Genomic DNA, 27394 nt, shown 5'->3' with positions numbered 1-27394 from the left:
TAGCAGTGATCTTACCTATGTTTTGAGTCATCTGCAAATTCTTCTAGCAGTAACTTTAATTTTTTCCAGACTTTTGATAAATGTATCAAATGGTATTAAAAGGTTCCTTCTAGGTCCCCAGCTCAACAATCAGCATTTTTCTCAAAACGTCAAGTGAATGTTGACTAACTGTGATGGCTTTTTGAGAACCATCAGTTAAAGAGTGTATTCATTTACTGAATTTATTTGCAGTTTTGGGTTGGTTTTTTTTGAACAAATGAGAATGAGCTACTTAAAAAGGGCAAATTCATTCCAGGACAAACAGTATTTTTTTCAGCCAAGCTGTGACTGAATTTAGATAAGTGTGAAGTTGGCTTTGTCAGGGTGTGCTTTCTTTAAAACCATTAAACTTTTATTAAACATACTGATGTCAGTTAGTCCTTATTAACAGCATGCCATGTCAGCATTGTCATGATCCTGCCAAAGGTAGCGTAAGCATCAATGCTAGGAAAACCTATAAATGCTCTTCTGTTTGCCTCCTTGAAAGCTTTTTTCCCCTCTCCTTCAATCCTGTGAGATTAAGTATTCTAAAATAAAGGTATTTTTTTAAGAGCAAGAAGCCGGTCATTCTAATATACCTCACTCTGAATTTACAAATAAAGATCATGTAAGTACTTGCTTTCTAGACATGGTACACATTTGCCACCTAGAGGCAAAACATAAATACCAGATCAGCATCTCCAGCAACACAAGAAGAAATCTGCATTACTACCCTCTATAACATCTGATTCCTAATTTTGGAGTTGCCAATAATTTTAATTCCTATTGTTATTGCCTTTTATTTTTATTGTAACTTGCCAAATAGCAAGGCCATGCAGAAAAGGTTTAATTTTGCACTACAGGGAAATGATCAACAAGGCTTTTGCATGATTGCTTGGATGTTACCTTGTTTTTGTTCACCACTATGGATCCCAACGTTTTAAAGTATTTTTCTTTTGAACTGCATCTGCAGTTTTAAATGAAGGTTCCTTATTTATTGAATAATGCATTCTGTGTATAGTTAACATCATACAGGTGGGAAAGAGACATTTTATTCAAATATTAATTTGATTCCAAACTCTTCATGCTTTTATGGAGCTTAAACTGATAAACAGATTTCAAATTAACATGAAATTCTTTAAAAGACAGCTATCAAAAATCCCCTGAGCTAATTAAAAGTATCCTGCTTAACAGAAAAAAACCAACCAAAAAACCCAAACACACTATACAAAGAAAAACTAACTGCTTTTTTACCTGCTCCCAATCTCCAGGATGTTGTTATGTATCATTTGAAGAAAAAAAGTAAACAGGCTGGAACTTGTCTCATTAAAAGTTAAGCTCTAGAAATGGAACAAAACAAAACAAGATTTGTACTTTAGAAATGTACTGAAACTAAAAATATAGTATAAACTTAAAAGATAGACAGAAACCTTTATGAAAAGTTAGATTGTAGTAGTTCAAACCCCTAAGGTAAGAAACAAAGCACCTAACACCAAGATCTGAATATACACAATAAAAAGCTGCTCACATCCAACAAGTGAATGGTGCAGTTCTTTTTTTGTTTTGCTTTAGGAGAAAAGCAGTTTTGATTGGTGTTACATGGGAAAATAGTCAAATATAACATCTAAAATCACTTTTTTAAGTGCTGGTATATTATATTGGATTATTACAATGTATGAGACCTCACTCTTTTGGCCACTTTCTATCCTGCAGGACAATTTCTGTAACTGTCATGTTCTTTACTATTCCCCAAGTATAGATACACTCACTTGCCAGTTCTGCTGCAAACCCCATTCTATGCCACATATTACCAATGATTCCACGCATGACTGTCCGCCCAATATTTATGAAGTTTTTTGTGTTTAAAATGGTGTAATAAAGATTCATTTAAAGCAGTTTAAATCCCTTTAACAATGACTTCATGAGAACTAAAGCAAAATTACTTCCTATTTGCATTGATTAGACATCAGACAAATGCACCCAGCTTTTGATAGAGCCATGTGAGATCATGGTTATGTGTATCGAAAAGCTAACGTGATGCACCTGTGGTACAGACACGCAGGCTGACATGATACTTTTAAAAAAAAAGTATTCTGAGAAAAGTAATGACACACACACACACACAGAGAAATTGTTTTCAAATGTAAAATACTTTGAAATAGAATGCTGCTATTCATGTAATATCTAGCATAGTTATCTAAATCAGATGTCCACTGGAAAAAAGAACAAAACAAAACCTACATACACATCATCATAGATCCAGCTAGTTTTCACTTTCATCCATGTATTCATTAGGCGCTTTGCACTTTGTAGGATCCTGGAATTGTGCATCACCCGCACTGTATAGTCTACTCCTATGTCCATAGGCATACAAGATCATTTTACTTGTAGGTTAGAAGCATAAATTACCCTATGTCAAAATTTTCCACTGGCGAGTTTAGAAAAAAAAAAATTTAAAGAGGAAGTAGCCTGTGAGAAAATACCTGTCTGGTCATCTGATGCTCAGGAATCTTGTAGGTTGATGCCAAGCAATAAAATGTATTAAGAAACTGATTGAGCATATCATCTACTTCTATGTCTTTTTCTGTCATGCTCCCCGCACAGAAGGAAGTCTTGAGAACAAACATTTGGAATCAGTACAGTTCTCAGCAGCACAAGAATTAAAACAACAGAAGGATGCTTGCTTCTTGTAACAAAGCATCAGTTGCAGTAAATTTAAAATACATATAATTTTTAACCGTACTTTAATTCACTGAAAGTAAGAAATCTCTTTAAATAAAAAATGCAAGAGTTAATCTTGTTTTGTGCTGCATTTTAACTCTTCTAAAGAAGAGTTCATTCTTATCAACCTTGGCAGGTAATCATTAAAATAAGCTTTTTCTTTTTTTAAAAAAGTCATTTTTCTATTCCGTGCAGTTTGCTATTCAAGATGTCACATCTATTTCCCTAGCTACTTAGCTTAGAATACATTTTGCTCATTCTTACTTCTGTACGTTTTGGAGATAGCAAGTGTTGAAGCCCTTCTTTACTAGATAGTTAATTTCTCACTTGAGAACTGTTGCAACAAACAATGGAATTAGGAAAGGAAAAAGAAAACACTGGTTAAAATGAAAGTTTGAGACAACAATGAGAAAATCTGGGAAAAGTCTAAAAGGACATTTTGTCAGGTTTCTTGCCTGGTGCACTCCTTCCACTGAACACTAAGAGCCTGTTATAAACGTCAAAGAAGAGATGACAAAAATCTTTCTGTGGAAGGTGCTGGGTAACTAGAAGAGATGTGGTGTCACCACATAATAGGTACATTCAATTAAAAAACCCAATCTTCCTCCAATTCTTCTGGAGCTTTCTTTTTCAGTTGAAAAGAAGCCTCCTAATATTTACCTGTTCAACTATTATCGCATTTTGCAATGAGGCATTCTCCTGAAGCTGGGACACAAACTGCTTCATGTCTGGCATAAAATCCTTGAAAGTAGAAACCTGTATATTGAGTGTAAAGAAATAAATGACAAAAGCAATAGAAAATTCAGTACCAGACTCTTATTCAGTGGAGGTCAAAAGGACAGCTTTATTGCATTATTTTAATCCAACAATTCTGCTATTGTTAAAATTAAGTATCTCCCTCACATATCTCTATTTCCACAACACATTTATCTTTATTCTTACTAATGTTGAGTAAAAAGTGTAAAAAGAGTAAAAAAGCAGCTTTGCTACCTCTGGAAAATACCCAACACTATTAAAAAAGGGTTTGTGAAGTAATTGCCTAATTCAAATTGTGACTAAACAAAGATATAAACAAATATATTCCTTGGACCGAAATGTATCTACAGCAGCAAATAGAAGAAATCAGCAAGTCATACATGTCTCCTATAGAACCTCCTGGCTTTTCCACTTGTGGTAATCATAATCACGGCATAGCGCCGTATGCAGTAGACAGTTCTTTTCTCAGGGTTTAAGATTCGTGAAATCACTTCCACAAGTTTATTGTGAGGAATGGTATCATAAGCCCTGGACACATCAGCCTGAAATAGAAGAAATATCTTCCATTATGTATTCATCAGTATCACTGTAAACACCGTGGTAGTATGAAAAAAGTATTGTTGTAGTATGTAAACATGCTGAAGGATAAATCACATAGGAGTGAAATTATTGCATCATTCAGTCCAAATTTGTGACAAAACAAAAACTCTCTGCTTATCGGCAAAACCTTTTCTCACTCATCAGTGAGTTTTCCCTTACAAGGGATAACCAAACCATCAGTTTAAGCACAATTCTTGTTATTAACAGAAGATGATACCATATGGAACGTTAAATCTAACACTGAACCTTCAATCATTTAACTAAAGTTTATTGCTGATATTTTTATACGCTTAAATATTTTAAGAAACCTTCCTCTCCATATGATCATGGAGGTGACATCTTAGGCTTTTGGAAAGCTGCAAACCCAGATGTTTTACCTTTCCTAAACCTCATATTGCAATCTTACCTCTGCTTTTACTTGTCATAGTCAAAATTCAAAACCTTTTGAAGAAGCAACAATCTTAGGAGAACTATGTCAATGACATGATTCTTTGGCTTGAAAGATAACAAGACAATCACTGAAAGTAATTTCAGGACAGGATGACAACTGACATATGAGAGCACTGGAGAGGAGCCCCACTATAATATATATAAAAATCTGTGTAATTTACATACATCTGTATAAATCGCCCGAATTCAAAGCTATGAATTGAGCTCAAACACAAAAGGTTGCCTGCTAGACATAACTGAAAAACAAGTGTTAAGAAGAAACTCCTTCAAATAGTGGGATACAACAAGCACTCATTTTTTTCAAGTAGGAGAAGAAACTTGTTAAGAGACACTAGAGTTCAAGTGTTCATTTTCAACAGAAACTAATGATACTGAGATAGAAGAGACCTATTTTTGAAAAGACACTGAATTTATCCAAATGTGCATAGAAAGTTTTTCCTCATTTTCCTTTGGGAAGATGGCCCTAAAAGCATATCTGAGTTTGTATCTTTGTCCCATTTTTATACCTAAGTAAATGTAACTGCAAAAATCCAGTGCATGTGCAGGAGCAAGAGCTGCTACATGGCAGAAAGATGAACAGAAAAACATCCAAATAAAGGAAGCACTACTGCAGGGACACACACACAAAAAAAAAAAAAACCCCAACCAACCCCCCACCCCAAAAAACCAACCAGAGTCTCTGTTAGGTACACACAAAAGTTTATTTTGAAAAAGAAATAATTATGCACTCACATCACAGCTATTACAGCTATAGAAGTATCTGCACAAGCTGACTTTGAAAAGGTAGTTTGAATATGTAACTAAAAAGACATACCTTTACATAGTAGAAATGAGGAATTTCACCATCTGATTCAAGAACCTTTGTAACAAACTTCTTCCATATCTTGTAGATATCATCCTTCCCAAACACTGAAGAGCCAATAAAACTGGTGTTTATAGTCCGTTCATAATTTAACACACTAAATAGATTTTTTAGTCGAGTGTTGTAGTGATGCATCTAAAGAGACCAGAGAGAATCACCTTAAAGTATGCTGAAACATATTAAATTCTGTGCAATACACAGATTTCACATTTAGATGAAATATGAGATTAAATTTACATATTTACTATATTATTTTGGTCAACTGCAGTTTTCAGAAAGCCTGAATATAGCTGCAGTAACTACTTGGAAGCGACAAAACAGACTCAGAGATTTTTTTTTTTTTTTGGTACATTTAAATCCTATGGAAAATGTTTTTTTCTGTACTTGACTCTTGGAAATCAAGGTGTAATAGTTAAGGAGATAAATAGACAGACTCCAGCAAATAAAACCACCACCAATTAGAAGGTAACTTTTTAAATATCATTCATTCTCTCTGCTGGAGATTATCACCACAAGAACAGCAAAAAGAACATGTGCCCTGAGACTTCAGGCTAACTCCAGCTGCACCATCGGTTGAGCCTCTAGAGATACTTCATGCAAGTAAATAGCAAATATTTAACTCTCAGCTATGGGAACAGTAAAGTACACCAGAGCGGCAGTGAAGTCGTGCAGGTCGATTAGCTCTGTAAACACCTTAAGGAAAAAAAATATTGACAGACCTGGCAACAAAAGAATGTTGAAAGGGCAAGCCGTACTACTGAAGAAAATAAACAAACTGCACATGTAGCATACTTATGAATCAGTTCAGAACTTCAGAGAAATCCTCCAAAATGTATACACAGAACATAAAAGCGTTCTTACTCTCAATGGTAGTATTGTGATCATGATACTGAAACTACTAATCATGGAAGCATTTTAATTCATCTGAAAACATTTAGTTTTGCACTGAAAAAAATCAATTACAGGTTTCAGTGAAAAACTGGCAAAACTAAAGCACACCAAAAGTGTTTAGTGTACTACTGCCACTGCCTCCTAAACAACTTGATCCAACTTCACTGTTTTACATAAGGTAAGTAGTTATGTTCATTCATTGGCTGATCCTGCAAAATGTTTTTGACCAGTTTATAAAAAAAAGATTTCTGAAAATTAAGATGCTTTCCTGAATCATTGCAGTGGTATCTTCTCTGTAATAGGCCAAGTTCCTAAGAAAAACAGTCAAAAGGGTAGAGATGTAGCTGAAAGGTAAATAGAAGCAGCAAGATCAAAGTAATCATCAGTAGAAAAGTTCCTCCTTTCCTTCTTAATGAGCATATCCCAGGATGGTTGCTTTTTCACAAAAAGCACACCTTTACCTTTTCATAAAGCTGATGGCCATATGGGTGTTAGCAGGTGAGTCAATAAAAGAAAATTGAGACTGGCTTCAAACCCAGTTTGAACTAAACCTGAGAGACCTGGAGTTGCAGTAGTCACAGTAGCTCCTCATTTTCATGTTAGAAGGAATTCCCTTGAGCCTCCTAATTCCCCAGAACAGCTCTAATCCACAGAGTTGTTAACATTTTTGCAAAACCTAAAGATCTGCTGGCATGCCTGCAGAATGCAGTAAAAGACTAAGCTCTCAGACAAATCAGATCTTTTAGAACCCTGCTGCCTCCCAGTGCTTTGAGCTTCCCATTAAAAATAAAAAAAAAAAATATTGGTTCAAATGAAAAAGGAAGAAGGATGTAAAGCAAATACGTAAAACCTTGGAAACAAAACAAAATCTACACCGATTTGAGGATAAATTCACAGAACTGGACTCATTCCACCATGTATTTTGAAGCACAGTTTGAGACTTGCCCAAGAATCGGAAGTTGGTTTGCTGGATATTTGGGAGATTATCTCTAGCAATTCATCTGGATACATTCCAGTGTGGAGCTACAGAAGCTGGCCAAGACTACGCCTACAATTCCAAACTGGCTTCCAAATTCCAAAACCTGGACTATTGTCAGACAGAAAGAACTGGAAGATCGTCTTCTTTCTACAATTTAAATGCTAGGAGGAAAGTGCTAGGAGGAAAGTGGAGAGCACAGACAAGCTGGATATGGTACAGGATGAAAAACTGGAACAGAGTGCAGGACAAAAGGCCATGACAGAGGCAAACTGAGTAGCCATGCAAGTTCGTTTTCAGGTTTTGGTTTGTTGGTTTGGTTTTTTTTTTTTTTTGGGGGGGGGGGGGGGAACTACATCACTTCCATTAGGTTGGAAGCCCTAAATTGATGAGTAAGATGATCAGTTTGCACTAGACACTTTTCTCTGTCTCAGTCTACTATCTGAGAAGAGAGGTAACAGTACTACCACCTTCTTTTTCATGGATTTATGAAAATCATCAGCTATGCTTTGTGATTAGTTTAGACAGATGAGGTCTCTCTAAAAGCTGAAGACTTTAACGTCCTCAGTTATTTGTCAGCACTCTCCAACAGGAGTCTATTGCTCCCACTTTTCAGTAGATACAGATATTCCCTCTCAGCTCCAGGGCAGCCAGGTTAACTCAAATCACTTTGACCAGCTACCACGGTTGACTGTGAACCTTCATCTTCTCCAGTATATTGATGTCATCCTTTATGCCAGATCTGTTACAGGAGCAATAGCACCTTTAAAGCACTGCAGCTATTTCCAGATTAACAGTGTGCATACTCTCAAATCTGACAGTCTGATTGTCACAGAAAGACTATGAAGAAATAACACTTCAGAACAGCTTTTAGTTGATGCCCTTTAAACCTGGTCTGAGATCACATACTGAACAGTAAGTACTAAGAAGCCATTGACCTCTCACCCATCTGGGAAACATTTAATCTTGTGCACTAAATGGGGCTCAGCCTTAAGGCAGAACAATTAATGCAGTCATGCAAGATAGTGAAACTGGGTTCCCACTATGTCTTGTGGTTAACTGGCCTGTTAAATAGATTATTCTGTGCACTGCGTGTTCTGTCTCTGTTCCCACACTGCAGTAATTCCCAGCTTTCTTCCTATCTCCCTACTATGCTTGATCCAGCTTCCTCGCCTTTCTTAGACCTTCTTCTGTAACACACCCAATTCACCACTGTTCGGCCCCCTAGGCTGACCTGGCACCACAGCCAACTAGCCGATCAACATGCACAATCAGTATTCAGATAAATCCCAACAGGCCGGACTCATCCATCCCTCACCCTCCGGTGTGCCAAACAAATACGACATGTTAGTTCAGAACACTGACTATCTTTGAGATTTCCGTCCTTCTTCTCCCATAGATGGCCAATGCCTACCACAACCAGACAGTTAGCAAGCCTGAAGGAAAGGGATGGAAAGAGAAGAGAAAGAAAACATGATTATCTGACAGGCCATGTAATTCTATCAGACTCATTTCCTTAAGACAGGCTTGCAAACAGGAGTACGTAATTCTGGAATTGGAGGCTAATGGTAATTAAGCACTGGGAAAGGAGAAGCTAAGTTGCAACAGCTAGACCCGTTCAGTCATTCTGATTTGAACGTTCCAGTTCACCGTGTTAAAACTAGTTTTATATAACAAAAAACCTCACTCACTTTATTAGCTGCCTACATCAAACCCATGTAAAACAATAAAGAAAATAAAAACCTTCTTTTCTCTGCTTTCCCTGCTGAATGCTCGTGCTTCAACAACACCGCTCACTTTTACTATGGGTCTTAACCCATTCGCTTTGGGAATGAACCGGAGCTTTGATGCCACAGGAACATATTTTTTTTGACGGACAGCTTCAATCTCCTCTGAAGATAAAGCACGTAGGTGTACTTTGGCAAAATGGTTTCTAAAATACAAATATACATTTAGTGTAAGCAATAGGAAAGGCAGTAAGTTAAAACATTTAATCTCTTTATGATAACTGAAGCCAAATATTTTACTAAAAGGATAATTACAAATACTAACCTCTGCAGAAGTGACATGGAAATCTGAATTTCAGAACAATTTTGCGGTATCTTAATGACAATGTAATACAATAATAAGAGAGTACACATTTCTGCTTGATGTAAATTAAGATAATAAAAAAAAAATCTTAATTAACACAAATGAAAATTTAAGCACAGATTAGCCAAGTACATTTGACCATTATGAAATATTTTTTATGCAAGACAACAAGAAGTTGGATGTTTCTCATGGTTTCTTCAGCTTGAAAGACATTAACAAAGTTGAATAGAACCTTCTGAAAACTAAGTTAAGAAAGATCCAGGGAAGGACTTACACACTGTAATTGGCTGTTCTACTCCCACCGTTTAGGGGACCTACTATGTATTAAAAGTTATTATAGCGAACTGAGGTACTAGGATACATATACAACACAAAAGGGCATTTAGGTATTCAGCAACACGATTCAAAAAAACTAATCTGATGAGCAGGCATCAGCTAAAGTGAACAGCAAAGAATAACGAAGAACGGAAGGCTCCTAAGTCACAGATTCTGAGCTCCGTAAGTCCATCTTCCGGGAAATGTTTTTTCCCCTCACAGATACCCCCTTAGGATTTACAGTTCAGTGTAGCTTAGTACAAAATCAATACTTTCCCATGCAATGAGGCAGGAAAAGGAGGTGGTGCAAAAGCCCTTGCTTTTACTTAAGATTGTATTGTTAAAGTGGCCTACTTGCAATGCGAAAGACCTGGATCAGTCTCCTGCACTGCTTCAGAAGGACACAATGCGCCATTCCAAAAAGCCCTACAGCCTACTGGTTAGGATACTCCCCTGGGAAGTGAAGCGAGACAATTCAAATCCCTGCAGAAGGGGGATGCAAATATAAATTCGCATGCAGATTTTTCTCATCCCACACCAACCAACAGGCTGGTTTAGCAAAAGGAGGCCACGCTATCACAAAAGGCAGTGGATGGTTGGTGGAAACGTGGTAAGCATGCTCTAGGAGACACCTGAGAAGCCAAGCATGCAGGTAAGCGAGGCACACAAGTACTTCTCTTCTGTATGCTAACACAACTCCCATACAAGCTAATGATCCAGCTGCTTGGAACTGTCGGTGTCTGAGTGATACAGTATATGACACCTAGAAGGTATAGAGGCATCCAGGGCCAGCAAGCTGAGTTATTACTGAGCAAGTATTTTGAGGATTTGTATTCAAACTTTGGAATTAAATTCCTGGTACAAATGTAGCCCAAAGTAAAGCAGAATGGACAGATCGCTGTTCCACAGCTAGAGATCACTATTATTTATTATGACTTAAATTCCTTCCTGAACCCATAAAACTTCATTATGTACTATAGCATTAGCTAGATCACTAAAACAAAACAAAGAACTCCAGTTCAACAGAAACAACCGAATGATCAAATCTCCATCGCTTTGCAGTTCACATTTAAGATTGAAGGGGAAAAAAACCCAAAACAACCAAGCACTGTATAAAAAAAATATGACTTCCTCTGAAAGTGAAGACAAAGGCCAATTATTGGCAGATCTTCATCATTACTACCTCTGGCCAGCTGTAGAATTGGATGTCATTTTGCCTGCAGCAACATTCTTTGCTTGTTTCATGGGATTTGTAGCAGCACTAATGATTTTGAACATGCACTAATCTAGTGGCCACTGAACCATCCTACTCTCATTTGTACACTCACGGTGCTGTTACACACTGGAACTTGGAGGAAGTTGAGTGGATGGTGCTGCTGTCTTTTGACATCTCACCACAATCTGATGGGGGAGATTCAGAATTTCTGCAGCATTTCAATCCTCAGCAGCCACTGTGTGGCGAGGGTGGGGAAGGAGCGGTCCTTAGGAAAACAGGTGCTGTCACCACAACGCTGATTACGTTACTTTTAAAACATAACTTCTGTGAGCCATGTAACTTGAAGCAACTGTATCATGAAATACGGAATTTTTCTTAGTAAGTACTGTTTTTTGAAGTTTGGGGCATGAAGTTTGGTATAGCTTCAAAAATTAATAGAAAGTTGCGTGTGTGCAAAATGACCAGCACACTCTCACCTCCACCCATACAGCAAGACAAACATATAGATTCAGGTCCCCTCTCAGAACCATGGTCTGTATCCTTGAGTGGGATTCTGCACAGGAAGACCTACTTATACAGTCCTTCAGGATGGGGATTTACTCCCTAATGACAATGCAGTGCAAAGGCAAGCTCATGAGTTAAGTCCAGGTCCACTCAGTCCAGCCTGTTCCATCCATTCTCTTCCTCCCAAAGGAGGATGCAAAAGAACTGGAAAGGCATCAGTGGCCACGCTTGGCTGTGAATGCCTTCCTGCGAGCCAGCTCAGAGCAATCGCCACGAGCGGCTCCAGCTGAGAAGGAGAAGAACCAGGACAACCACAGAACAGCCATTAGGGCAACAACTAAGGCCACCAGATACTCTTCTTCCAGGGAAGATGGAAGCAGCTCAACAGCCTTTGGCACCGATTCACCAACAGTGCCTGAAAACGCTGGCTGGTTAAGAGAGGAAGATGCCTAGAGAGCCTCAAAATGGCCGAAGCAACCCTAAACAGCTGTTTCCCAATATCTCTAAACCCCAATTTCTCTCCTCCCACGTGAACTAGGCAGCTTGCCACCTGTATGAATGCAGTAAGCTGGATTAGTAGGAGACCTCACGTTACGTTGCACACTCAAAAAAGCAGTGCAGAAAGCCCTAGCCTTGTGAGTGAGGCTTAAGTGCAGCTGCTGGGATCAGACTAAAAGTCCATACAGCTACATATCCTGTAGCCAACAGCAAACACCCTGTCCTTACAGCACGCCCTTGGCAAGCACGCAGCAGTACTTCCTTGGGATACTTCCCCAGCTTCCAGTTTTCTGCAGTTCAGGGACTTCCCGAGACAAAGGTGAGAAGGGGCTTCCTACACAGTGGGGAGGAAATCAGAAGAAACGGGATCAGCCCAGATTAGGGTCTTTTCAGTTCAGAGCACCTTGTCCTTTGTCCTCTTTTCAGCTGGGATAGAGGTAATTTTCTTCCTAGTAGCTGGTACAGTGCTGTGTTTTGGATTTAGGATAAGAATAACGTTGATAACATGCTGATGTTTTAGTTGTTGCTGAGCAGTGCTTACACTAAGTCAAAGACTTTTCAGCTTCTCATACTGCCCTGCCAGTGAGGAGGCTGGAGGTGCACAAGAAGCTGGGAGGGGGCACAGCCAGGACAGCTGACCCAAACTGGCCAAAGAGATATTCCATACCATGTGATGTCATGCTGAAAAAAACACTAGGGGGTGTTGGCCTGGGGGGCACAGCTGCTGCTCAGGAACTGGCTGGGCATCGGTCAGCAGGTGGTGAGCAATTGCATTGTGCATCACTTGTTTTGTATATTCTTTTATCATTATTATTATTTTTCCTTCCTTTTCCGTCCTATTGAATTGTCTTTATCTCAACCCATGAGTTTTACTTTTTTTCCAATTCTGTTCCCCATCCCACCGGGGTGGGGGGAGCAAGCAAACGGCTGTGTGGTGTTTAGCTGCCTGCCGGGTTAAACCACAACATCCTTACCCATTGGATTTTTCTGGGAAACTGGGAATAGGGACAAAAAGGGCTAAAACCAAAAATATTTGTTTTCTTTTAATCACATACCCTACTAAAAAGAGCATTATATCTAATATGTAAAAATTAGTACTTGATGATACTTTATGCCAAAAAGTAGCCTTTGAAGTACATTAAAACTACCTAAAACACTAACTGTAACACTAAGGCTGTTAGTTTGAAGACAAAACAAACAGTATATGTGGGAATGAAAATTATATTCTACTACTTAAATGTCATATTCTGGGCAAAGCAGGACCAGGGCCCTATTAAGTGCAAACACATATGCAGAAGAGCTGCACTGGAGATACCAATGTTAAGATCAGGGAGCAGCAGGGCAGGAGGGGGAAAAAAAAAAAATCACACATATAACATTGCAGACCAACAGACCACTGTGAATGCAAAAGATTCACCATATAAAACGGCCATTAAAACGCCATATAAAACAGCCATTAAAACACAAGACATCAAGTATGCTCATTTTGCACAGTACCAAAGCTCTCTCGGATACCAACAATTTATGATGAAAACCCAGATGTGAACTACAGAGATGTTTTTTCCTATTTTCTCACTTAATTGCTTAAAATTCGATCTTAAATACATGCATGTATTTTTAAGACCAAAAAGCAGCAGGAATTCCACAGCTGCACTAAAAAAAGAATCTGCAGCTTTTAAATCCCTCAACCTTCCAAAAACCCAAAAGAAAACAAACCCACTGCCTGAATTTATGAATAGACTATTACAGCATTTCAGCAGAGTTCAATTTTTTTTCTTTTGTTAAGGCAGTGAAAGCAAACTGAGTATTTTTAAAATGAACTTTCCCAAGGTTACTTTGGGATTCTACCACAATGTTTTCCTCATCGATAAAAGGTGTAAAAATTTGACTTATCAAACAAAATTATCTTCATTATTATTGCAAAGGTTTCTCTTCTCCTACAAAAGAATTCAAAATTTGAATCAGTTTTCTCACACAAAATATTTCTGAATTTATAAGCTGCACATACTACAAGTTGATTTTTCTTTTGGGAAATTAAGAAAATAAAAGGAGGATAAATGGGCAATAAAGAAAAGCAGAATTATAACTTTACGCTACAAAACATGAGATTTCCACATATTCCATTTATGTTTGATTAGTTTTCTGATGTTACCTAATTCCAATGTTCTGTAACTTGCCCCAAATAAACTTTCGGTAGTAGAAAAGCATGTTTTTCTGGAACATGGTCTCGGTGATATAGAAAAATGATCTGAGCAACTCAACAACATAGGTATCCATCAGCCAGTATAGGAATTTAGCCAAAAGTTCTTCACGGAAACAATGTTCATAGGCAGGAACAAAGTGATCACCTTCAATAAACAATTCAAAGGTAGTTATAGTAAATATCAACTATTTGTATTAGTGAAAAAAAAAGTACAAACAAAAAACCACACATAACAGACTTTTCTTAGCTTGAGGTTAATGGAAAAAAAAAAAAGCAAATACAAACAATTGCACAGATGCCGCTCCAAATTTTCACTGGCATTAAATGTGACCCAAGCTTAAAGTACAAATTTGCAGTGACAAATTGACATACAGGATACGAATACATGCCATTAGTAGCCCAAAGACTTAATTTCTTCCCACAACGTTGATTGTACAAGAACTTTAATGCACAAAGGCAAGATTATTGTGAAGGGAAAGGAAAAATGGAAGTAAGCCTACTACAATATAAAACCTAAAAAAAAGAAATAAGCAGAAGAATGAAAATACTTAGGTATACTGTAAAAATAACAGAATTAAACTGGGCTGACTTGGGCATGAGAATGACATTCAGATTCCCCAATTACATGAAAATTAATTTTGGGGTTAAGTTTTATATAGGACGTCTGAAATAAAGCCTATTGCTGCAGTCAAAAAGAAGAAAAAAAAAAAAATCACCCTAACTCCATCAGCACATACAATATTTAGATGGCACAAAAATTTTGAACCCAGAACATTCCTAGCTACTGTCAAATTTAAGGCCACACAGGTTTGTAGTGATGTCTAAATATGGGTGAGCGAGTAGCGAATAAAACCTTGTGCTACAATACTGAATTTTTGCCAACTTCCAATACTACTTTTTCTAATTAAATTTAACAGTAGAATTTAGCCAAATACAACAGGATAATTTAAAGAAATTATACAGAAATATTAGTTTAGCTGCATAGCACAAGTCACAATTATGGCACAAATGTGTTAAAAATAGCTTAATTTTGACACAACAGAGCTGAAGCTTAAAACTGAAACTTATAAAATGGAAGTAAGTTTCCAGTTCTCTACCCTGTTTTGGTTTTGTGCGCTTCAGAGCAGACATTTTCATGTATTTACAGCACCTAAGAAAAGACTACCATAAAGAGGTAAAACAGCATTCACTTCAACAGAAGCCAGGTAACATCAATGAAAAAAATCCAACGACTGTTAGAAAATTCTCTAACTGAAGAGTTGCAATATGCAGTTGTAATACACAAATTAAATCAGGATATTGTTAAGTAGCTGTCCCAGAACTAGATTATTTGTTTTCTAAGTTCTTGACAACAGATGTAAATGATGACTACAATTCAGGGAACTGACAAGAAACCACTACTACTACTTTTGGAGGAAAAAAAACACCTACAGTGCAGCAAAGCAATTAAATGTGTGTTTACACTTCAAGCACAAGGGAGTAATTTCATGGAAATTAAAATCAAGCCTATGTGTTGCTTTTCCTGGAATAAGGCCAGAGAATAAGGTATTACATTTTTTAAGGTAAGATGTTCCAAATGACTATGAACCAAACATATATTTTACAATAAAAACCTTTTAAAATATTCACTCCTCAGCATTTTGAAAAGCATGGGTTTGAGCCATAGTTTCTGAATAAAGAATCAATACATTTGCTAAAACTAACAGTTTCTTATGGAAGTGTAACCTCCCCTATTTTTGACATCAGTTCTCAAACATCAGACTTTTTATTTTCCTCCTACATTACAAGGAACCTGTAGTAATTTCAGAACCTTATCACACCTTTTAAAAAGGAATACCATTTTCAGCTCACATTACTGTAGGATCCAAGTACATTACCAGGTAAGAATAAATACTGCAAACATACCAGTTAAGGAAGTGCAATCCACATTGTATAGACAGAGAACAGAAGCACAGAAAAATGACAATATGCCTTAGATCCTACAGCAATCAACCACAGAACCACAGCTCCAGCCTAGATTTAAATCCTAGGATAGTGTCTGAATGAAGGCTTCTTCAAGGAAGCAAGATTTACCTGTCATCATCTGAAAAGAGGACTAAACAGAAGGGATTCGTATAGAATTTGGAGCAATCAGCTGATGCCCTCACAACAGCTTTCAGCCAAGGACCACTCGGTCTTGTGACCTCTGCACCAACTACCCAGCCTGAAGCAGTGCTCAGTAAAGGTCTCTTGTTCCTAGAGAAGGGCTCTAGAAAGGTGACACATGGTGGGCAACCCCTGTATTGCATGGGTCCCATACTCATGTCTTTCTCACAGGGTTGATGTGAGGGGGGTAAAAAACCACACTGTGGGATGAAGGTTCACTCCCATAGCAGAGGAACACATGCCACTACAAGTGTCTTGATTTGCCTTCAGTTCTTTCTGAAGGCTTATGGCAACCAACAGGCAGACTGCATTTGTTCCTTATGTGCTTAGGTCATGCTTCAATGAATTTTCAGAGTTACTGCAATTTGGAGGGTAGTGGTGGAAGGGAAAGAGTTTTGTTGAAAGGCCCAGGTTCTGAACTCATGTTTATGAAAACGTCATCCTACTGAACACAAGAAGTGTGAATGAAAACAATAAAAACTTAAGTTTTGGAAGGAAGACAGGCTTAAGTGTTCTTCCACCATCAATTACAAACACTAATAGGTTTGCTCTCTCAGCTATGGTTATCACCAATGAACCCAACTCTGAACCCAGATTCAACACCTTCCCCTTCCCACCTTAAATGTGAACACCAGTCATCTGACACCCCCGCCACTTAGTTCTTTAATAGAAGAAGTACCTTTGACTAGACGAAGCCACATGCAGTCATTCACTCTCATCTTCCACATCAGCTCCTGCAATGAAAGCTTAGCAAACTTCCCCATGGAAATGAACGCTTTCACGTTTTTTAAGAACCGGCACTTGTTATGGTTTGAACCCCAAAGCTCAGCAGGGATGACCCGCTCCAGGCACTCCCTCACAAAGATGTACACCTGCCAGTGGCTGCTGTGCTGCTTGAGGAGCTCCCCGAGGGCTGAATCACACACCTCTCCCGGGTTTTGCTCCTCACTCTGCGAGTCCCCATGCACAGATTTTGCAAGAGGAGCGCATAAGTTGTCTGGCACATCAGTGTGACCAGATTCACATTTGCCGCTTGTCACACACTTAGTAGGCTCTTTCCCAAACTGTTCTGCTTGCTTGTGAACCTCTGCTTCCCCAGGCAAGGCTGCCTGACAAGGCAGCTCACTTTTTCTCACACTGGTTTCAGCTATCCAGACAGGGCAATTTTTTTTCAAGAGAACTAAGTAAGGGCACTTTCCATGGTTCTTTAACAGTTTCTGAAACGTATGTCTCATTTGCCAGTAGCGTTTGGGCAACCTCTTCTTTCTCCAGTTGTGATGTGGCAGACTTTGGTTGTGCTTTTGCTCCAACAGATTTTGGCTTAAGAATATAGTTTCTATAAGCCGTCTTCCACCTGCCTGACAGCCCTGCAAGCGATTCAGTAAAAACGATTTAGGAAAACATTCTTGGAAACTCCTGCGAGAATACAGAAGAAACTTCCTGTCAATGTATACTGCAGAACGCAAGAGCGTATTTGGTAACTTCTTTGCCAAATGAGCTAGGGGACTTTCCTGCCTTCTGTATTTTGAAGAAATACCCTCCATGGGTTTGATTTGTACAGAATCCAACTGAGATTTATACACATGCATCTCTACTCCTTTCCTATGGGATTCTGCTTGCATTTCAATGCTGGACTTTAAAGGTTTGTTACTCTGAACTCGCAGAAAAGAGCTTTCACCTGCCACAAACTTCTTCCCGTCACGAGATGTATGAACTAAAGAAGGACCAGACATATCACTGTTACTTCTTTGAGAAATGTGCTTTCTTTTAATGAGACTTACAGAATGTGATGCTACATACCCAGTTCCGTATCTCCTGGAACTACTTTGTTTTACATCAGGAGTGAGATTACAAGCCTTCTCCTCTCTCACTTTCTCCTCTACTTTTGCTCTCTTAGCTGGAATTTCAAGTTGTTCCCTATTAAGCTTCCTTTTTAAAGATGGTGCCGCAGCTGACAAATATAAACCGGAGCTAGTCTGTTTTTCCAGATGTTCAGCAACAATTCTGGTATGTTTGCTTGCTTTAGAAACAGCTTTTGCAGAATACTGGTAACTGGACACTAAGCTTTGTATCTTGTTATTTTTTTTATTTCCCATGCTGGAGACATTAGCTTCAAGTCTTTGTCTGCATTTCCACCAATGCAACTTTGAAAGATACCGTCTATGAAACATAAGCCTTTTTTGCATATAGTCAAGCAAGCTACTACATTTATGCTTTGAAAACCTTTGTTTAACAAACACTGGGGATGAGTCTACATTATGTGAAATAAGTTCATAAACTGGTTGCCCACAAACTTGATAACAATTACTAGGGGGAACCAGCATAAAGATTGCACAGTGTTCCAGTAAATACATCATCACATCATCCCCTATCCGGCTCAGCAGTGTTTCCCAGAGGCCACTGATACGAATAGTTTCTGTTGCAGTATTGGGTAGGTAGCTGTATATATTTGAAGAAGGCATGATTTGGAAATGAGAACTGTTTTCATCCAGTAAGGAGTATCCATATGCGAGGACATTCTTCTTTCTTTTTTCACACAGTCTCTGAACGACTCTTGTGATGACTTCACTCTGACTGGATAACTGAAGAAAGAAGAAAGAAAACTAGCTTTTATCACCGACTCTTCCAGAAGCCACAACACATGCTTTAAACAGACAGACATGCAAGGTACACCATCCTAGACATCAGCTTTAGATCAAGCCCTTTCAAAGCAGTATTAATGATTCATAAGTGCCAAACGCAAAAAGAAAGATTTTCAAGCGCACCACAAGATGTTTACATGCAGCAACATGAGCCTACGGCTTTAAGGAAGTCTTTTTAACGTCTGCCCTTTTGATCGTGCTTTTCATGCCCAGGAAACACCCTACGCTACTCCCCTTGGCTCCCTCAGCAACCTGGACTCCAAGGCCTTCAGGTCACTCTGCCCGTACATACGTGCTCACACAGGCTCTAACCTCCAGGGAACTAACACTGATTTTCTTGAGGCCTCCATTTCCTTTCACGTAAAGAAAAGTTCAACTAAACGACTCAGTTCACAATTCTAAGACCCGCTCAACAAGCTTGCAAAGTTTGTTTCCTACCATAGCACAGTTTTGCTCACGCACGCAGTAACTCCAAGAGAAAAGCAGTCTTTCCTCTCTGAAGTTTCTTCTGCTTAAACACCGACCCGCAAGTGGTTTTCCCCCCTCTTCTCTATCCTCTCAGAGTGGGAAAGTGGCATTTTTCACTTCTAGTTGCTCCCCGGCTACGTCTGGTTTGTTCACTCCCACCTCACAGGGCAAGCAGACAGTCGGGGAGCCCCAGGCACGCAGACCTTTTGTGTGACCTACCACCCACCCGCTGGCGCCAAGACTTTGCTCGCCCGCCCCCCAGAAGCGGAGGGGGGCGACGATCCCCCACGGCTCCCCGCTGGCTAGAGCCGACAGCCGAGGAGGCTGGAGGGGGCAGGCGAGGCCCGGCGGGGAGGCCCGGCCGGCAGCAGCCACGAGGGGCAAAGGGCCGCCACCCCCGCGCACGCATGGAGGACAGGAAGCGCGCTACCACCCCGCCAAGCGCGGGCGGCGGCGCGCAGAGCCGTCTCCGCGGCCCCCAAGGGCCGGCAGCGGCCGTTGCCGCTCACGCTAGCCACCGGGGAAGCCCCGCGCCGCCAGCCGCGGCCCCGGGCGGCGCGGGGCCTCGCCAGGGCCCGCGGCAGGGCTCGCTCCTCGGCGAGGGCTGCGCTGCTCCGGCCGCCCCGGGCCCGACGCAGGTGCGAGCGGGCCATCATTCGCGCCCTGCCTCCTACCTGCTGGAAAGTGAAGGGCCGGGGGATGGCGCGGGCCCCGCGGGGGACGCACACCAGGCACTGCCCCACGAAGGTCCGGTAGCAGGGGGCGTCGTCGCCCCGCAGCACCTCGGCCTCCCCGGCGCCGCTCTCCCGCAGCCGCCGGATGAAGGTCTCCAGCGGGGCGGCCTCGGCATAGCACCCGCGCAGCGCGGCCAGCACTGCCGCGAAGGGCTCCGCGCCCGCCATGTTGTAGAGACGGAGCACGCCGCCACCTGGGGCGGCCCCGCGCTCCGCTCCCCTCCCTCCCGCACCGCTACTCTACGCTACGCTCCACACCACCGCCAGGCAACAGGGAGCTGCTGTTTAAAAAAACCCGTGTTATTAAAAAAAAAAAAAATGAAGAAAACGCCCTCGCAAAATTGTCTCCCGGCGCCGCCGGGCCCCAACGTGGCCGCGGAGGGGCGGCGGCCGAGGTGAGGCGGGGCGGGGCGGGGCGGGGCGGGAGGCCGCTGTCCAGCTCCGGCGCTCCTTTCCTCCTCCGGCGCCGTCTGGTGAGGCAGCGGGCTGGGGCGGGGGGCGAAGGCACGGCTGGGACGTCTGTGAGGCAGAGAACTAGCACTGGCTGCCACAAGTGTGTGGCACGGCTTCTGACCAGGCACTTAGGCTTTTATTTTCTGACAGCTTTGTAGCATCTTTTCGGTGGACAATTCATGCTGTGTACTTTCAGGATGCTTGGGATGGCGTGAACTACAGTCAAGAAAGCTGTTGAATTTTTTAAGTGAGTCTTGTGAGTTTATTAAGGTAGATTTCCTCTGGAAGAAACCAGGAAGATTCCCTTCCAAGGAACCCCTTTTAGGATCAGCACTCCATAGCGGATCTGTCTGAAATAAGGGCAACTGTAGAAGAGGTTATGGTGGAGATGAACAGATAAAACCGCAAAAATAACAACTGGCTGGTCCTGGGTTTCTCATCAAACTCATGAATGTAGAAGCCAAATCGCTTATGCTAGTGTGTAGCCTCCTAGTCAAAACTTTTCTTGGTCTCTGAAGTCTTCATGGTAGCAAACTTGATGCCAGACTGTAAAAGGGATTGCAGTGGAGTTCCGGGGAACTGTAGGTCTCTACGCCTGATGTTTATTCCAGGTAATTTAGTAGAAATAACAGAAGATAGGATTAGTAGATGCTGGGAGAAACACAAGTTCTTTAGTCAACATTACTCCCATAAAAGGGAGTCCTGCCTTAGAAAACTCTTTGAGTTCTATGAAGGGTTGGGAAGACGTGAAAATTATGGTGATCTGCTTGATATATTCTACTTGAATTTCCAAAAACCTTTGCAAGCAAATGTTATCAATAAAAAAAACCCCACCTAAAATGGAAGGTGCTGGTACAGATATACTATTGTTAAAGATAAGAGATAGAGGTAGGGATAAATGGTCAGTCCTTTCAACTGAGGAAGATCCCCACCAGAGTTCCATATTAGCCTGCACTGTGTAACGTTCAAAAATGACCCAGAAGGTCTGTAAATAAGCAATAAGTGGCAAGATTTGCTGATGGGATGAAGTTATTCAAAGCAGCAAGGACACAAGCAGACTAGAAAATTGCAGAACTTTACAAGACTGAATGATTGAGCAGTTGCGTGGCAGATGAAATTTAATGCTGATAAATCACATATGGCACAGAGGTGAAACACATTCCTAGCTTCCTATATAAAATGATGGGTTCTGAGCTGATTAGTACCACTCAGGAGTGAGACCATGAGGTTACATGAAACAAATGGACACTGTGCTCAGCAGCAGTCAAAAAAGCAAATCGCAGGTTAGGAATGATTGGGAAGGAATAAAGAAGACGTCATTATGCCACTGCATAAATTCATGGTTTGCCTACACCTTGAGTGCAGTTCTGGTCTCTGCATCTCAGAAAGGATGTACTAGGATTAGAAAAGGTTCAGAGAGGGACGATCAAATGTATGGGACAGTCCTGTATGAGCAATGACATGGTAGGCTGGAACTGGAAAAAGGATAACTTAGTGGGGAAGGGCAAATGCTGCATGCCATGATCCATCTCCTGAAGCAGTTGGATATGTGCCCTGGGGCATGGCAGTCTTATAGGTCACTCAAAACATGCTGCAAAGGCGTGGATCACCAAGTTCCTCTCCAAATCCAACTCCCCTGCTCCAGCTGCTCTGTCCTGCTGATTTCTCACATGCAGTCACAGCAAAAGACTCTGGGGCTCTGACTACCAAGACATGTCTGCTAGTAAGGCTGCACTCCTGGCCCAGGGGGCTGTAGGTGTTAAAGATTAAGAACAGAGAACAGTGGCATGCCACATGGCATAAATTCAACAAACCCAGGACCTTTAAGTAAAGATCCAGGCAAGATGGAGTCAGCAGTCTACCTGTGACTGTCTTCTAGCTAGGCTTCCTAGTTGGATTGCTGTGAGTCTCCTGCAGGAACATGACAGAGTTCTCTCCTTCCCAAAGATTAGAGAGTACCTCATCTTTGTGAGGAATCATCCAACAGCTCCCAGCATGGAGAAGGGTTTTTTTTAGTTGTGTCACTAGGTGAAGGGAGACATTAGTGGCCCTGTGGCCAGGGACAGTCCTGTCCCTGGTAGTGGTGGTGCCATGCAACAAGAAATTCTCACCAATGGCAGGGACAGGGCAATGTGTACCTTCCCTTCCTCATGTGAAGCCTTTACAGACTAGGGAGTGAGGTCAGCATCCCACTGCTCATTGAAGACTGGCCTACTTTCCTTCTAAAACAATGAATCTCTTCCAGGGAGCAAAGCAGCTCATCTCCTGACATCAGCATGGCTGAGGAGTCAACTTCGTGGCACCTTAGGGCCTTCAAGTTGAGGCATTCCTACATCACTCCCAGCTCAGCATTGCCTGCTTGCCAGACTCCTTTACCCCTTGACACAGACGATAGGCACCAGATGGCACTAGCAAAGGAGGGAGAGTGATAACACCAGAAGGCTTCATGGGACTTCAGCAATACTGTAACTGAAACATTGCACTGCCACTGCATACAGAAGGGCAGGGGATTTGGAGGTGATGGGGCTGGATTCATCAGCAGCCTATGGCAAACACAAGGTTCACCATTTCCTGTGAGGAACGTATTCAGGAAGAAAGAAAAAGGAGGAGGAAGAGGAGGAGGAAGAGAAAGGGGTTAATTAATCTTGAAAATGACAACCCGACCCCTGACTGCCACAGTGGAGTCCTCCTCAGCAGCCAGTGGGTTGACACTGGAGAAAGCAAGGGCATGAGGGTGAGGAGGACCATCTGTGAGATTTTGATGTTTAGGGGGTGGACATTGGTCTATGCCTTTCTATCAGTGGGTCTTCCTTAGGAGGTACACCCCCAGGACCAGTGTACAAGGAAGCAGTTGGGTTGTGGTGATAGTGAAGGACATGCCCACAGCTGAGAACATGCTGTTTGCAGGTGAGGTTGCAACTACTTGGCCCTAGCTCTGGTGGTGGCAGATCCATGTTCTCAAAGCTGGTTGACATGCTCCTCGCAGATGGCTGGGTTGTAGGTGTTGCTGCAGGCTGAATTTCTGAAGAGGTCTCTTGACCCTTTCTACCAACTGCTGGTAAGTCTCTCAGTAATTCCCTACCTGTGCCTCTTGCTGATGCCTTCTTGGTGGCAATGACCGCAGCAATGGTGGAGAGGAGGGCTGCTGTGGCTAAGGAGGCCCTTTCCTCCTGTTTCTTTTCACAGGTACCACATGATTTTCTGTGCGTCTACCATTGGGCTGGGGAGAGAATGCAGGAGGGAGTCGGAGAATTAAGTGACATGGAAAAGGAGTAAAGTTATTTTTTATGAGGATGAATAAGGAAAAGAATAGAATCACAGAGTCATAGAATAGCTGAGGCTGGAAGAGAGCTATGGAGGTGTCTAGTGCACCCCCCTGCTCAAAGCAGCGTTACTGAGCAGATTGCTCAGTGCCATGTCTAATCAGGCTTTGAATATCCCCAAGGATGGAGACTCCACAACCTTTCTGGGCAACCTGCTCCAGTGTTTTATCATCCTCAGAGTAAAAAGTTTTTTCACATTTAAGTGGAATTTTCTGTATTTTAATTTGTGCCCACTGCCTCTTGTCCTGTCACTGGGTACCATTGAGAAGAGTTTGGATCCATCTTGTTTACATCAGCTATTTATACACTTTGATACGATCCCCACTGAGCCTTTCCTTCTTGGGGCTAAACAATTCCACCTGCCTCAGCATCTCCTCACATGTCAGATGCTCCAGCTCCTTAATCGTCTTAGTGGCCCTTAGTGGCAAGTTTGCTGGGCTCACTCCAGATGTCATTCTTGTACTGGGAACCCAGATCTGTACAAATAATGAAGTCACAGTTCTCCTCAACAAAATTTATCCTTCAAGGCAGACTTAATCTTATCCACATCCTGCTTTATGACCAGCTTCTGTGAAAGGGAGTTACCCTGGGAATGGATGATGATAGTGCAGTGATAAAAATAAAATGCCATTTTTATAATCCAACAGTGAAGTGAAAGGAAAGAAGATGTTTTGTTTAGGTCTAGCTTCAGTAATGACTATTTAAACACGCAAGCTTACTGCAAATGTGTCTCTCTTTTTAAAGCTCCCTTTGAAAAGGCTGAAAGGAAACTGTTATGAGAAGTGTCATGAGAAGAAGAAGAAAGGTGTCTCTGTTTAAACAGAAAAGTAAAAAACTAATAAAACAAAATCAGAATAGTTTGATGAATAACTTTCCAAAGCTGAAAGAAACATCAAACGTCAGAAGTGGGACAGCTTGCCAGGAAGTCCATAACATAAAAGTAGAGAAGGAACACTTAGGGCAATTGTAGCAATACCGAGGAAATTACATAAGGAACTTGAGCGGGGTCCTGCGTCAAATCTTTGCACACAGCATGATCTCTCTCAAGCTCAAGTACTACGAATTATGTTGTTCAATAAAGAGAGAGGAAAAAAAATGTTCAAAAATCAGTAAGACTCCGTGATCCGATGGTATTTACCAGTGAGGAACTCAGTGACTGAACAACTACCTATATCATGCCAGATGTTTTAATATCACAAGCCATTAAAATACGTAAAAGGACACCAAGGATCCCAAAGGAGATCATGGGAACTACCTAGCAGTAAGTCTGAGGGCTCTGCTGTGGAAGTTGACTAACTCTGTAATAGAGAATGGATTTAGTGGACATGTTGATAACTATGGCATATTGGAGGAGTCAACATTACATTTGCTGAGGATGAGGTTATATGGTATGGGGTATCCTTTTGGCCAGTTCAGGTCAGCTGTCATGGCTGTGTCCCCTCCCAACTTCTTGCCCACCCCAGCTTACTCATTGTGGGGGCAGAGTGGGGAAAAAAGAAGTCTTGACGCTGTGCAAGCACTGGTCAGCAATAGCCAAAATGTTGGTGTGTTGTCAACACTGTTAGTCACAGATACAAAGCACAGCACTGTACAGGCTGCTGTGAAGAAAGGTAACTGTCTCAGCTAGACCCAGTACAGTTTGTCAGAGTAAGACCCCTTAATGATCCATCACATCCATCAGTCTGACTCATCACTGACGAGGGGGTCTTCAGCCAATGTGGCTGATCTTGGTCCCAGTCTCTCCCTGAGGCTGCTGCTTGAGCTAGATCCATACAGTCATATGCTGTTAATCAAGGACATCCCTCCAGTTTAACCAGCTACTCAGTGTAATCCCTTTTTAAGGCACCCATGCCAGTCATCTGCTGTGGAATGAAAGCCTTCCATGACAGTGACTTGCTCTCTTCTCTGCTGGGCTGCATCTTCAGCCTTGGTTGTCTTTACAGTGGTCTTGGTAACTGGAGGTGCCGTTTGTTTCTCTGGCTGGCTTCCTGAGTTACAGAGCTCATCTTGCAGCGGGACATGTGGTGTGGGGGAACAAGCCCTTTCTAGCACTATTATTATTACAGTTACCAGACTTACATGGGTCTGGCTCTTCACATGTGTCTTCATCCCAATACTCTGGGTCGGGACTCTCCCTGAGAGTTGCAGTGGTCCCTTCTCCACCTTTTAACTGCTTTTTCCAGGCCACTGTGTGTCTCTTGCAGTGTGTGTGATGGTCCCTGAATGGTGTCTCTGTTCTCACACCAGCCCCAGCCTTTCTGTTTGATTCAGCTTCTCCCTACTTGCCTGTTGCTCCTTAAAACAGATGTTTAGCTCTTCCTTCTCCTTCTACGTTTGCCTCCTCAGAGTCATGATCTTTATTGTGTCAGACACACCCTGTGCCGGTCAAACTTTGAACTTTTCTCTTCAATTCTGTTTAATCAATGTTCCGTGCTGCTTTTCACCCCTTAGTCCCAATATTTCCTCCACAAACTCTTTGATACTTCTCTCAGCCTCTTGGCTGACAGCCAGCCATGCCCAAGTGCATCATACTTTGTTCTTCCTCAGGCACACTCTTCCTCGCTGTTGCACACTGCCTTTCAGTGTTAGAGAGTTTGAGGGGAAATTAATTTTCCGTGTGTGCTGGTTTTGGCTGGGGTAGAGTTAATTTTCTTCATAGAAGCCGGTACGGGGCTGTGTTTTGGGTTTGTGCTGAAAACAGTGTTGATAACACAGGGATGTTTTCGTTACTGCTGAGCAGTGCTTGCACAGAGTCAAGGCCTTTTCTGCTTCTCACCCTACCCCACCAGCGAGTAGGCTGGGGGGGGCACAAGAAGTTGGGAGGGGGCACAGCCGGGACAGCTGACCCCAGCTGACCAAAGGGATATCCCACACTATGTGACGTCATGCTCAGCAATAAAACTGAGGGGAGGTTGGTGGTGGGGCCGCTGCTCGGGGACTGGCTGGTGGTGAGCAATTGTTTTCATTTGCATCACTTGTCTTTCTTGGGTTTTATTTTCCTCTCTCTGTGTTATTAATTTTTTCCCTCTCTTTTCCTTACAATTTTTATTTTTTTTTTTTTTTTTAAATTATTAAACTGTTTTTATCTCAACCCACAAGTTTCTTTCTCACTGTTACCCTTCCGATTCTCCCCCCATCCTACTGGGGCCGGGGGGGAGTGAGTGAGCAGCTGTGTGGTGCTTAGTTGCCGGCTGGGGTTAAACCACGACACTGTGGGTTCAGTCCCTAATGAATTACTACTTTACACAAGCTCACACTGTGTTGTCATGCCTCTGTTCATGCAGATGAGACTTACAAGTTTTGAGAACTCCACGCAAACTCGTTCCCTCTGGCGCAGATCTCTTTGTAGCCCAGGTGTGGTCTGTCCGGTTGCTCTCAGACTTTGACTCCTACTTTAGTGCTGAAGATGCCTGCATCATCCACCAGTTTGCATCTAAATTTACTCTGTCTAAGCGTAGTATCCATGACCTTGTTACGTGGGAAAGGTGGAGCAGAAAATGTGTGCACAGTTGGCTCTCTAAAATTTTA

General features: G+C 41.7%; 1 protein-coding gene across 1 annotated transcript in view; it reads right to left on the bottom strand.

The window, feature by feature from the left end:
- TERT (telomerase reverse transcriptase) overlaps positions 1-20297 on the bottom strand; it is a 35801-nt gene extending 15504 nt beyond the window's left edge. The window contains exons 1-8 of the mRNA XM_076330200.1: positions 20031-20297; positions 16926-18828; positions 14051-14246; positions 9018-9207; positions 5360-5542; positions 3876-4037; positions 3400-3495; positions 1273-1358 (exon numbers count right to left, since the gene is read on the bottom strand). Coding sequence (XP_076186315.1) covers positions 1273-1358; positions 3400-3495; positions 3876-4037; positions 5360-5542; positions 9018-9207; positions 14051-14246; positions 16926-18828; positions 20031-20258 — 3044 coding nt within the window. The 5' untranslated portion in view covers positions 20259-20297. The remainder of the gene's footprint in view (positions 1-1272; positions 1359-3399; positions 3496-3875; positions 4038-5359; positions 5543-9017; positions 9208-14050; positions 14247-16925; positions 18829-20030) is intronic.
- Between the last annotated feature and the right edge of the window lie 7097 nt (positions 20298-27394).

This window comes from Aptenodytes patagonicus, chromosome 2 (genome assembly GCF_965638725.1).
Source record: "Aptenodytes patagonicus chromosome 2, bAptPat1.pri.cur, whole genome shotgun sequence".
NCBI classification, from domain to species: Eukaryota; Metazoa; Chordata; class Aves; order Sphenisciformes; family Spheniscidae; genus Aptenodytes; species Aptenodytes patagonicus.
The sequence above is the reverse complement of the archived record's forward strand: the minus strand, read 5'-3'. Positions and strand labels throughout refer to the sequence as shown.